The 14,288-nt window shown below is 38.9% G+C and overlaps 1 protein-coding gene across 2 annotated transcripts in view; it reads left to right on the top strand.

Moving 5' to 3' along the window:
- The window catches only part of AKAP6 (A-kinase anchoring protein 6), a 524,830-nt gene that overhangs the window by 485,173 nt on the left and 25,369 nt on the right, over window positions 1-14,288 (top strand). For both annotated transcript variants that reach the window (XM_060175194.1, XM_007516826.3), the window contains exon 12: window positions 838-1,053. In XM_060175194.1, the coding sequence (XP_060031177.1) occupies window positions 838-1,053 (216 nt within the window). The remainder of the gene's footprint in view (window positions 1-837; window positions 1,054-14,288) is intronic.

Below are 14,288 nucleotides of genomic sequence, written 5' to 3'. Positions count from 1 at the left end.
ATCTTTAGTGGTCCAGGAGGTGGCACAATGGGTAAAGCATTGGACTCTCAAGCATGAGGTCCTGAGTTCAATCCCCAGCAGCACATGTACCAGAGTGATGTCTAGTTCTTCCTCTCTCTCCTTCTGTCTTTCTCATAAATAAATAAAATATTTTAAAAATAAATCTTTAAAAAATGACTTATTTCATTAGATTATAAAATTTTAATCAGGAAGGTGTTAAGATGAGATTCAACGGGGGTCAGGCGGTAGCACAGTGGTTTAAGCACACGTGGTGCAAAGCGCAAAGACCGGCAGAAGGATCCTGGTTTGAGCCTCCAGCTTCCCACCTGCAGGGGAGTTGCTTCACAGGCAGTGAAGCAGGTCTGCAGGTGTCTGTCTTCCTTTCCTCCTCTCTGTCTTCCCCTCCTCTCTCCATTTCTCTCTGTCCTGTCCAACAACGAATGACATCAACAATAACAATAATAACCACAACAAGGCTACAACAACAAGGGCAATAAAGGAGGGGGGGGGAAATGGCCTTCAGGAGCGGTGGGTTCATGGTGCAGGCACTGAGCCCCAGCAATAACCCTGGAGGCAAAAAAAAAAGATGAGATTCATCATTTTTATAGAAATATTAACGCAAAGAGGAAGAGGAATGGGGCATAGCTAAAGTCATTGGCACCAGCAGGATATCTACAGAAAACCTCTAATCAAAAGACAACTCCAAAGCCTCCCTTATAACCCCATTATTCATAGCTAAGTGTTATCACTATTAATTTGAAATTAGCAGTAGAAAAAGGTATTGGGGGGGATTCTACCCCATAAACAGTCATGGTTTGGCCCCTCTCTGTGTTGCAGACCCTCTGTCGTGAAATCAAGCAGCGGCGTCGTGGAGTAGCCTCCATCTTGAGGTTATGTCAGCATCTTCTGGATGATCGAGAGACCTGCAATCTGAATGCAGACCACCAGCCCATGCAGCTGATCATTGTAAATCTTGAAAGAAGGTGGGAAGCCATTGTCATGCAAGCTGTCCAGTGGCAAACACGGCTACAAAAGAAGATGGGAAAGGAGTCTGTGAGTGATCTCGTATTGCCCTTGTTTTTCATTATTGTTGTAGTTATTGTTGTTATTGATGTCATTGTTGTTAGATAAGACAGAGAGAAATGGAGAGAGGAGGGGAAGACAGGGGGGAGAAAAAGATAGACACCTGTAGACCTGCTTCACCGCCTGTGAAGTGACTCCCCTGCAGGTGGGGAGAGTGATCTTTTAAAGCATAATTATTTCTCAGGAGGAAATTCTTCTAGGATTTAGAAATGCATCCATCTTACAAGTACTCTTCTAACTAGAGGGCTACCTATCCCTAGTCACTAAATAAAATTCCATTCTTCATAACAGAAAGACTTACTTGCCTACAAAAAAAGTTTTATTGTATATCATTTATTTTGAAATATTGCATAGAGACTTTGGTTAGCCTTATCAAACTAAGCCATTAATTCTTTCAAGCATTTCTTCACCAACAGTATTTGTTAAGCACATAATATCCCTAGAAGGTTCCTAGAAGGTAACTTGCAACACTCAGAGTATTTGGAGAAATGTGTATATTCTGCAGATAAGGCAGGGAAATTAAGTGTACGCTTTCCCTTCTTGGTACATAATATATGTCCTGTATCTATTAGTAGTATAGTCTCCAATGGTCCTGCTTGGAACTCCTTCAGATAGAGTTGCCTTGCTGTGATGAGTAAATTTCCTCTTGAATTTTAATATAGTGCTCAGTAGGGTACAGATCCCCTTTAAGATTTTCCCAAATTGACTAAGTTGTACTTATAACTAGATGAAAGAAATATATTTGACTAGGGTTGTTTTATTATAATACAGAATATACACTTGTCCAGAAATCTTCATAGCAATAAAGGAATCTATGATAAAATGATTACATCCCCAAGATGAGGTGGGAGTCAGTCTTTTTAAGGGTTACCTTTAATGTTTCATCTACATAAATGAAACTATATACGTTTGTGTATGTGTATATATATATATATATGCATAACACATACATGGAATGTGAAGTTTTTCTTATATTATTAACTATGGGTCTTCAAAAACTTAAATTTCAAGTTAAAAGATCAAATAATAATCTTTTCACTTAATAACATAATTTTCTTATGATTCCTAATGTTGACAAAGCCTTAATATTTACTAGCTGATGTGTTTGGCACTGGGGACTGGGAACAGAAGGAACAATGAATCAGTATGTCTTCCTAGCTCTTTATGCATCTGTAGCTCTATTGAGTCAAGGGGGCAATTTTATCCTCAACAGTTCAGTTTAATTGTTTTGAGCTAGAGTTGTTAAATTTCTTAAGACTTCCAAGTTATTACCAGTAATCAGAGCTATATAATTGGATGTGTCATCTCAAAATGACCTGCTTAGTGTGAAACTATTATGTTTGGTTCTTTTTTTTTTTCTTTTTTAACTTGTGTGTTTGGAGATTAGAGATTAGTCTTTATTCTGTAATTTGAAAGTTGTTGATTAACATCAAGAATACAGAGAGAAGCTCTGATATTTTGGAAATATACAAACTCTTTGAAGGAATTAAAAATGGGATTGGGGATTGTCTGAAATTATATGATCAGTGGTATTGGACTAAGTCTCTACAGATCAAAACTGATAAAGACATGTTACTCCTATTCATGTGGAAAAAAAGAAAAAGACCAGCTATAAGAAACCCTGACTGCTTAAACTTCCATATAAAGGTGTATATATATATATATATATATATATATACATTTCATGTAGAGAAAAGTCCCCAGGGAGTTAGGCAGTGGCACACTGGGTTAAGCACACATAGTACAAAGCACAAGAATGCTAGTTCAAGTCCCCGTCTTCCCCCACACACTAGCACAAGAATGCTAGTTCAAGTCCCCGTCTTCCCCCACTTCCAGTGGTGAAGCTGATCTGCAGGTGTCTATCTCTCTCTCTTATCTTTTCTCTCTTTCCCTCCTCTCTCGGTTTCTCTCCATCCTATCAAACAACAACAACAACTGGAAAAAATGGCTGCCAGGAGCAGTGGATTCGTAGTGCAGGTACCAAGGAAGTCCTAGCAGTAACACTGAAGGAAAAAAAAAAAAAAAGATAAAAGTCTTCCATTTTCTTTCAATTGACTACTACATGTGTAGCTTATTTGGAATCACAAAGCAAATAAGGTGTTCTGTGTTAAATATAGTTGAAAGTCAATCTAGAAGAAGGAAGAAAAAAAAACAATAACTAATTAAGACAAATGAACTATGGGACAAAATCAAGAAGAGTAACATTCAGATTATAGATATGTTAGAAAGTGAAGAGAGAGAATGGGACAGATTTCTTACTTGAACTGATATTCACCAAGAATTCCCCCCAAACTGAAGGAGATAGACTCTTGGATCCAGGAAAAGCCAGAACTCCCAACTTCTGCACCCCCAAAGGAATTCTGGGCCATACCCCCAGAGGAGGAGAAATGTTAGAGGAAGATGACCAGGGCACACTGAACTCCAATCCCATCAAAACCCATAGAGAGAAGAGGGGCAAAAATGACATTAGAAAGTAGAAATAGGTATAGAAAAAAAGAAAAAAGAAAAGAAATAGGTATAGGTGTTACTTGGAATGGAAGACCATAGAATAAATGGGAATATATATATATATATAGACAGTTATAGAAGTAATAGTTAACCTATATCTGTGACCTTGGGAGAACTATTGTAGTTTCCAATGGTGGGAATAGGGACAAAGAATTCTGGTGGTTGGAATGGTATAGGATTATATGCCTGTTATCTCAAAATTTTGTAAATCAATATTAAATCACTAATAAAAAATAGTAAAGAAATATTTCAAACTTAAGTTCATAATAATTAAAAATGATAAAGATCAAAGGCAAAGAGAATTTTAAGAACTGGAAAAAAGCAAATAGTCAACTATAAGGTAACCTTTCATGAAACTATCTGCTGAAAAGGAAATTGAGGGTATAGTGGCCTATGGTAGACAAAGATGACAAGTTGGTAGGGAGTGTGGTATGCTAAGACCTATCATTGGGAGATAAGAAATGCTACACATGTAACAACAAGAATAACTTATAAATCATTGTTTCACCCAATAAAATGATTAACTCTAATGGGTAGAAAGGACTAGCAGGATAATATTCAAAGTTTTGGATGGCAAAGATATCTATCCAAGCATACTCTGTGGATCTAGGTTATCAGTCAGGTTTGAAGGAGTAATGAAAAGTTTTTCACACAAGCATCATTCAAAGCAACTCATTATCACTAAGCCTACCCAGTGGATTTGGGTATTAGAACTTGGGATACTGGAACTTTTGTGGAGGGTGTAGTGTAGAATGTTATTTTTGTGAAATTATACTCCTAAAACACAGTGCTGTAAACAGGGTTTCTACAATAAAAATTTTAATCTGTCACTCAAAGAAATAATAGAAATAAATTTATAAATGACATAAATCATAGAAAGAATAGATAAGAACATTACAATTTATTTTACTTGTATTCTGCATGTCTAAGAAGCTAAAGGATACTGAGATTATAAAGACACTGAAGACATCTATGTACTTCTTTTTTCCAGGCACTAGTTAGCTTTGTGTTATGATGGTGCAGAGGATTGAACCTGTGACTTTGGAACTGCAGACATGAAAGTCTGTCTTTTGTATTACCATTATGCTATCTCCCCACCCTGGTGACATCTATCCAAGGTCAGATTCCCTCAGATGAAAACTATTATAACTGAGATGAAAAAGTATACTAGGTTATATTAACATCTAGTTAGACATTACAAATGAAACAGTACACAAAGCCTAAAGTAATAAAAATGTTCAAAATGAAATGGAGATTTTCAAAGTCAAAATAAAAAGTGTCAGTGATCTCTGTGATAATAGCAAACAGCCTAATAGATACATGTTATTGAAATTTCTAAAAGATGAAAAAAGAGGAAGAAATATTTTAAAATAAATAATGACCAATTTTTTCAAATTTGATGAGAAGTATAAACCCACAGATGTTGAATGACAATAACATTAAATACAAGCTATTTTAAAAAAACTACAGCAAGGTATATCACAGCCAAATTGACTAAAAGCAATGATAAAAAATATCTTCAAAAGATCTAGAGAAAGAAATGGTAATTAGATATAGAAAAATAGAGAGAAGGGGAGCTAGGCAGTAGTGTAGCGGGTTAAGCACAGGTGGCGCAAAGCGCAAGGACTGGTGTAAGGATCCTGGTTCGAGCCCCCAGCTCCCTACCTGTAGAGGGGTTGCTTCACAAGCAGTGAAACAGGTCTGCAGGTGTCTATCTTTCTCTCTGCCTCTCTGTCTTCCCCTCCTCTCTCTATTTCTCTGTGTCCTATCCAACAACAATAACAACAATGACAATAATAACAACAACAAAGGCACCAAAATAGGGAAAATGGCCTCCAGGAGCAGTGGATTCGTAGCACAGGCACCAAGCCCCAGCAATAACCTTAGAGGCAAAAAAAAAAAAAAAAGGTGGGGTAGGGCGGTAGTGCAGTGGGCACATGGCTCCAAGAGCAAAGACTGGCATAAGGATCCCGGTTTGAGCCCCCGGCTCCCCACCTGCAGGGGGGTCACTTCACTGACGGTGAAGCAGATCTGCAGGTGTCTGTCTTTCTCTCCCCCTCTCTGTCTTCCCGTCCTCTCTCCAGTTCTGTCCTATCTGACAACAACAACAACAATAATAGTAACCACAACAACAAGGACAACAAAAGAGGAAAAAAATAAAAGGCCTCCAGGAGCAGTGGATTCGTGGTGTAGGCACTGAGTCCCAGCAATAACCCTGGAGGCAAAAAAAAAAAGTAGACACTATTTCATTAGGAACTTTATGGTGTCTTTTTAGGTCTTTCTACTTACTTACTGCATATACTGACTCACTGCAGACTACTGAGCACTTTTGCTTTCAGGTATATATTTGCCCTAATTTATGTATACATGTGAACTTATGCCCTATCTCAGGGACCTGGTCTATATCCAGGTTTTGAGACTTTGTTAGGAAGTGAACCACCTGGAATGGAATTAGAGAATCCTATGAAAGAGTTGACATTCCGTGCCTGACATCTCTGGACACAGTCTGAAGTGAAGCATGCTGAGGTGGTACTCATTGCATTGATTAGATTGAGATCAGCAGATGAAATATCATTTGGTATAAATTGAGAGAATCATGCAGGAAAGTGAGCCCCACCCTAGAGGTTCCAGGACTGGGGGAAATGTAGGCTCTATAGAGGAAACGGGAGGATCCTGCTGTCTTAGGGTTTAAGGAGGCAATAAATAGTTATTGCTGTAATCACATTATTTGGCAATTGGGTTAACTTTAAAAATCCCTTTGTTAGGATTTGCTGTATCATATACAACATCACTGTAATTTATGTCCTTTGACATTATTTGTATATAGCTGTGTCTTATAAGGTAATGTCACTAGTTGTTTCTATTCTCCCTGGTCTAAGCTTTTGAGAGAGTTAGCATTTCAAAGACTTGGCCTATGGTCTGTGTATTAAAAAGTTTGAGATGTTCAATAAATTTCCCCTCTCAAATTAATTAAATAATGATTTATATGACTACAGGTTAACAGGAGTGTACATAAACAGCATTCCTGCCACCAAAAGACTGTGTCCCATCCCGTTCTCCCCTCCTCCCCCAGTGAAGCCGAACATCCACCCTCACCCTCAGCCTGGAGATTTTTACTTTGGTGCCTTACTCCATATGACTTGTTTCTTATAAATATCAGTAGTGATATTTATAAATATAAATATGTCCACTGGGAGATACTATGCTATAAAATGGTGCACTTGGTGCCTGTTGGTGTCACATTTGATAGAGAGCATGTGTTACCATGTTAATAGGGTTTAAGCCAGTCTCCACATGTGGGAGTTGGAAGTTGAGGAAAGCTGCACAACTGCTGGAGTAGTGCTATAGCTATCTCTCTTCTCTGTCTTTCTGTCTCTCCTCATTAAAAAAAATGGCCAGCAGGAATCATGAAGTCATTCTGCATCCACCAAATTCCAGCAATTACCCAGTTGGCAAAAAATAATGATAAAAGGGTGCTCTTACCTTCATGGTTTTGCTGAGTACAGATCTCTCTAATGTACTACTATGATAAAAATCTGTAAAAGTGCTTTTTTGAAAACATTGAAGAGGAAGAAAACTTTCATCCTTCCCATATCAGTGTCTTGATGTTAAAGCTTCTGAATTGTCATCTTGTGTGTGTGTGTGTGTGTGTGTGTGTGTGTGTGTGTGTGTGTGTGTGTGTGTGCGCGCTCACTCATTGCTAAGACCTTCTACATGTGTGATTTCATAATTCTGTGCCATTTTCCTTATTTGGATAGAGAAATGGAGCATAAGAGGAGGAGAAGCCACAAAACTAAATCTTCCTCTGTTGCCATAGTACCTCCTATCTTGTGTACAGGATCTCAAACCTGGACTACATGCATGATAATATAGGTGCCATGCCTGATGATTTATCTCTCCATCCCATTCATTTATGTTTTCTAGGGAATATTTAATCACTAGAAAATATATAATTCAGGGCCAGGCGGTGCACACCTGGCTAAGTGCTCACACTGCAATGTGCAAGGACCCAGCTTCAAGCCCCTGGTCCACATCTGCAAGGGGAAAGCTTCATGAGTGGTGAAGCAGAGTTGCAGATGTCTCTCTGCCCCCTCTCTCTCTCTGTCTCTTTCTCCCCTCCCAATATCTCTCTCTATCCAATAATAAATAAATAATAAGCAAAATACTTTATTCTTGGTTTTCAGTCATATTCTATTGTGTTTTTAAAGATTTATTTTACAAGAGAGAGAGCATAGAACGGTGCTCTGGCCTATGCAGGGTTGGGGGTGGAATCAAGGGCCCCATTCAAGTTTGTGCTCTAGCCACCTCCTCAACTGCTTAAACATATTTTTACACAGAAATAATCTGGATTTATTTGAAATACTTTCATTTTAGCAAGTGTATGCCTGTGAATCCTTAGTAAAGTGGAGTTTTAAGTTTTTATTCGTCACATTTTTTTTTCTTTTTGTCCTGCATTCCAGTGATCAGGCATTGAAAACAGAGCCCTGTGTTCAGAAAACCTCTGCACATTTATTGGCCTTGAAAGTATGCAACACATCTAACCACATAATTGAAAATAATAAGGCCACGATAAATGGGATGGCCCCAGGGTAAAACACCCAAGGGATTCAATTGGTGTCACTTTGCATCAATGTCCATGCATCATGGTAATTGAGGTAACATAACCAATTACCACATTTTAATTAGAGTTCTAAGAACTTGGGAAAATTTGCAATGACGAGATAGCTCACTATAAAAATAAAAGATAGAAAGAATGAAAGAGGGAAAACCCTGTATGTACACTATCCAAACCTTCTTTCTTGCAAACATAAATTATTTATTATTATGTTTTCTAAATCTTTATTTTCCATGCTTGCTCTACCTTTCAATTTAGTGTTTGGTGATGCATTTTGAGAAACTACCTATTTTTAAATGCTATTTTAAAATGCTATTTTGTGACCAAAGTAATAGCATGCTCAGATTAATATGACTGATGATCTTAGGAATTTATGACCAAAGAAATTCTCTAGCATATGCCTTTGGCTTGTAATTTAATCTCCTATCTAAGTGTTTCTCATCATTATAACTTGGGGATTCTTTAAGTTCATGTCTGAACACAGTGACATTATTAACTTACATATGTCTCTAGCTCTGGTTGCTAAACAAAAATAGACTAGGTTTCACCCCCACCCCCCTCAAAAAAATTAAAAGCAGAAAGAATTACTACATTTAGAAAATAATTTTGACTTGTAGCAATTATTTTTATAAGACTAGAGTTGAAGTGAAAAACCTCCTGTAAAACCTTAGTGCTGCTACATAATCAGGTAATTATGTAATTACTTGTACTTAATTACTTACAAGAGAGATGGTTGTTAAAAATCTTTATACATGTCAAAAACAGCTTTCTTCTTCAGAGTATTTCTAGGCAAGCTTCAAATACCCAAAAGCTCTTAAAAGATATCTCTAGGGGGCTGGGTGGTAGCGCAGCAGTTTAAGCGCACATGGCACAAAGCGCAAGGACCTGCATGAGGATCTTGGTTCGAGCCCCCAGCTCCCCACCTGCAGGGGAGTTGCTTCACAGACATTGAAGCAGGTCTGCAGGTGTCTATCTTTCTCTCCACCTCTCTGTCTTCCCCTCCTCTCTCTATTTCTCTCTGACCTATCCAACAACAATAACATCAACAATAATAATCACAACAACGATAAACAAGGGCAACAAAAGGGGGGAAAGTAGCCTCCAGGAGCAGTGGATTCGTAGTGCAGGCACCAGCAATAACCCTGGAGGCAATAATAATAATAATTGCTGGGGAATTATGCAGATGCAGTCACATCTGCCAGGCTGTCCCCTCAGGCTCAGCCACAGTATTCTCAAGTGTCTTTCCCAACCAACCAATCCTATCCGGACACATCACTCCTGGTTGTTGCCCTATAAAAAGCCCCTCCTACTTCCGCCCCCCCCCCCCCCCCCCCGCGTTTTTACCTTGGTGACGGAAGGGTGGTGCGCATAGCAGGGGAAGGCCATTTTTGGCTAGCTCCACATGGCCTGGACCGCTGCACTCTGACCCAACCCTGAGGTGCCCGCGCGCGAATAAAGAATTGTGTTCCCTCTTCCCTTTGGACCTCCTCTCTCTCTCCTCCACGTCCTGCTGCCACAAAGCGACAAATAATAATAATAAATTTATCTTCCTTTTATAAATGCTTACCATTTTCATGCTTCCCTCAAATTTAAAAAAAAAAGTAGAGGGGAGGGGAAGGAAGGAGTTAGGGAATGGGGAAAAGAATGAAAGGTAGAAAGGAAGAAATGAAGGGACTAGTGTTAAATATAAAACATGTTGTCTTTGAAGTGTAGCTTTCCAGTAAACAAGAGTAGCTTTTCAAGGAAAGTTGGGAAATTTCCTTTCCTTTAATAAAATGTAGTTTGGGCCAGCTTCTGCCACATAGTAATTGTGTGAACTTGGCAAATGGTTTAATTTTGTGTGTGTGTGCCTCCAGGGTTATCACTGGAACTCCTTGGCCTGCACTGTGAATCTACTGCTCCAGGAGGCTATTTTTTTCCCCATTTTGTTACCCTTGTTGCCATTGCTGTTGTTGTTGGGTAGGATAAAGAGAAATGGAGAGAGGAGGGGAAGGCAGAGAGGCGGAAGAGAAAGACACCTGCAGACCTGCTTCACCGCCTGTGAAGCGACTCCCCTGCGGGTGGGGAGCCGAGGGCTTGAACCGGGATCCTCAAGCAAGTCCTTGTGCTTTGCGCTTAACCCGCTGCACTACCACCCGGCCCGTGGTTTAATTTTTTAATGGCTTCATTTCCTCAACCTCAAAATGGAAATAACAGTAATATTTACCTCATGTTATGGGAGTTTAAATAAATAATTGAAAATATTCTTTGAACTACTGCTGCCACTGATTCAGTAGCTGCTGGATGCTATTAATATTTATATTCTGTTGTATAGACTATTTCTCATTTTTCTGATGTATAGTTACTGCAATAGTAGACAATTAATATGACTTTGAACAAAGAGACTGCAATAGTTAAGGAAATTCTTTAACTGATGGATTTCATGATGAACACTGCTATTTCTGTAGTAGTATTTGTTGTTGTTTTAGATTTATTTATTTATTTATTTATCTACTTAATGAGTGAGAGAGAAAGCCAGAGCATCATTCAGACATATGCAATACCGAGAATTAGACTGAAGACCTCACATTTTAAAGTCTAGTTTTTTATGTATATATATATTTCCCCTTTTTGTTGCCCTTGTTGTTTTTTTATTGTTGTTGTAGTTATTATTGTTGTTGTCATTGCTGTCATCACTGTCAGATAGGACAGAAAGAAATGAAGGGTGGGGAGAGACAGAGAGGGGGAGAGAAAGGTAGATACCTGCAGACCTGCTTCACTGCCTATTAAGTGACTCCCCTGCAGGTGGGGAACTGGGGCTCTAACCTGATCCTTGACCAGTCCTTGTGCTTCGCATCATGTGTGCTTAACCGGCTGTGCTACCGCCCAGCTCCCGAGAGTCCAGTTCTTTTTCACTACACCACCTCCCAGTCTGCTCTATCCTTTATCCTCTTCCTTTCCAGCTGTAATTGGTAAAAGTTAAACCAGTTGAATTAATCCTACTTGTATCCTTCTCAGCATTGGTTGATTTTTATTTTTTCCTACTTAACTGCCACTGATTCTTCTAGCTTGTATTAATTCTCCTGCTTTCTTTAAGCTTAAATGACTCTTTTTCTCAATTTTTAAGGGATGGGATGGGGTAAATAGCATAATAGTTATACAAAGAGACTCATGCCTAAGGCTCCAAAGTCCCAGGTTCAATCCTCATCCTCCCCCACTCCGACCCCCAACCCCACAGTGCTCAGGTTAAAAAAAAAAAAGATGGGGAAAATTTAAGTCATTCTTCTTTTTGTTACATGCATTTAATGCTATACATTGTCCTCTAAGCAATCACTTTATTGCATCTCACAAGCCTTAATAAATGGTATTTTTATTCAATTCAAAATATTGTAGGTAAGTTTTTGGCCATTCTTTCTTTCTCTCTTTCTCTCTTTCTCTCTTTCTCTCTTTCTTTCTTTCTTTCTTTCTTTCTTTCTTTTGCTTTTCCCCATATCATTTCATTGTGGGTAATAATGGCTTATGGGACAGCTGTTGAGAGATTGATACAGTTTCATATTTCCCTGTGATCAGTGTCTACACATGCTTCTCTCACCCTTCTGCTATTTGAAAATAGATTATTTTACTTCTAAATCTTTAGGGTTTCCTAACTATCTTTCTGTTAATGATTTCTGTTAATGATTCCACTGAGAACTGAAAGCATGTGTTGTGTGGCTTTTAAGTTTGTACAGCGTTTTGTGCTAGTAATGTGATCTCTCTTGGTGATTATTGAGTGTGCGTTTGAGAAGACTATGAGTTTCGCTATCTTTGCACAGAAATATATTCTGTAAATGGCAATTAGACCCAATTGATTAATAGTACTGTTCATATGAAATATATCTATATTGGATTTCTGCTCATAAAATCACTGAAAGAATACTGAGGGGCTTATCAAATATTAGAGCTAAAGTCAGAGATTCTCAGTATTGATGGAAACCCAGCTGTAATAATGGATTATTATCTTCCCTCGTACATCTATCAGTTTTTGCCTAACATATTTTGATTTGCTATTGTTAAATACATAGTTGTCGATAATTTTATATCTTTTCAAACATAACACAAGAATTGATTTCTTTATTCCTATGTGATACTTCTATCAATGATCATTTCTCTAGTTTTTTTGCATCTTTTTTTTTTTTGGTGTTTTTTTTCTGAAATTTGTATATCTGCTCAAGCATTGGGTATATCTCCTTCCATTCATTTAACTTTTCCAAGGTTTTCTATTTAAAGGGATCCTGAGAGTCAGGAGATAGTTCACCCAGTAGAATTCATGCCTTCCCATGTTTTGAGTCCCAGCACCTAGGGAACTCTTTGGATGAAGAAATAGTCTCTTTTTCTCTCTTCCCCTCTACCTAAACATTAACAAGTAAAAAAATTGACTCAAAGAGGCTCAACTTTGGTGTTACAGATACACAAATGCCCTGAATTACACAGAATTGGAGATATGTAAATATCTATAGTTGTATCTTTTATCCGTGTTGAAAATCTCTGTCTTTTTTATAATTATTACTTATGAAAAACATAATATTGGGAGTTGGGCGATAGCACAGTGGGTTAAGCGCACGTGGTGCAAAGCGCAAGGACCGGTATAAGGGTCTCAGTTCAAGCCCCCAGCTCCCCACCTGCAGGGGAGTTGCTTCATAGGCAGTGAAGCAGGTCTGCAGGTGTCTGTCTATCTCCCTCCCCCCTCGATTTCTCTCTGTCCTATCCAAAAGAACACAAGCAAACAAAACAAAACAAAAAAAACATAGGATAAGAGGGCTACAACTCCACACAATTCCTACCACCAAAACTCCGTATCCCATCCCCTTCCCTGATAGCTTTCTTATTCTTTATCCATCTGGGAGCATACAGCAAGGGACATTATGGTGTGCACAAGGTGGAAGGTCTGGCTTCTGTAATTGCTTCCCCACTGAACATGGGCATCATAGGTCGATCCATACTCCCAGCCTCTCTCTCTTTCCCTACTGGGACAGGGCTCTGGGGAAGCAAAGTTCCAGGACATATTGGTGGGGTCTTCTGTCCAGGGAAGTCTGGTTGGCATCATGGTAGCATCTGGAACCTGGTGGCTAAAAAAGAGTTAACATATAAAACCAAATTGTTGACTAATCATAAACCTAAAGGCTGGAATAGTGCAGATGAAGATTTGGGGGGTCTCTGTTTTGTAGATAGTTAGTAGGCCTATTTTAGTTATATTCCAAAGGGCCCATGACTATACTAGTGTTTTTTGTTTTTGTTATTGGTTTTCTGAACCTGACATCTGTTATGCAGGTGGATCTAAGTTTTTGTCTGGGGAGATGATTTCATGGCTGGAAAAAGAACCAGAAAGCTGGATCAGGGAAGAGAGTAGCTCCCAAATATGGGAAAGGTGTATAAATGTTGCTGACTGTAAACCCCATTGATTTGATGTGGTCTGGTGCCCATATTTAGCTTAGGAGCCTATATGACCTCTGCATCCCTATAGATCTGAGCTCACATTCTGTGGTCATGAGTAGGAACATTCCAAATGCCCCAATTTTAGAACCCATCTTTCTCAGGTCCCATAAGACAGGGCATATGTTCACATGTACCCATAAATTAGGGTAAATATATAGCTGAAAGCAAAAGTACACAGTAGTCTGCAGTGAGTATATGCAGCAAGCAAGTAGAAAGACCTAAAAAGACACCATAAAGTTCCTAATGAAATTGTGTCTACTTAGAGTTAGATACCCTCCTCACCTACTTCCTATTACACTTCTCTCAGTCACTTCAAAGCTAACCTTATCAAAGTCAGGACTACAAAAGTTGAATAAGGGCAAGAGACTGGCATACTTTAATGATGACTCTTTAGTCACTATCTGGCCACCCCATCAGCTGGGGCCCTAGTTGGGGAGTTCTGAGATTCTCAAACAGACTAGATGGGCCTAGACCTTGAACGCATCACCTTGAACGCATCCCTCTCTCCATTGTTACTGGTCATCTCTATCAGGAACAACACAATAGACCCCTCTGTGGACTCCCAAAGGACCTTGCCCTCAACTTGGATCAACAGTGGTAGAGAATGTACCATATTAGGGAGCTACTCTCT

Source organism: Erinaceus europaeus, chromosome 16 (assembly GCF_950295315.1).
Source record: "Erinaceus europaeus chromosome 16, mEriEur2.1, whole genome shotgun sequence".
NCBI classification, from domain to species: domain Eukaryota; kingdom Metazoa; phylum Chordata; class Mammalia; order Eulipotyphla; family Erinaceidae; genus Erinaceus; species Erinaceus europaeus.
This window is presented reverse-complemented; position numbering and strand designations above follow the sequence as displayed.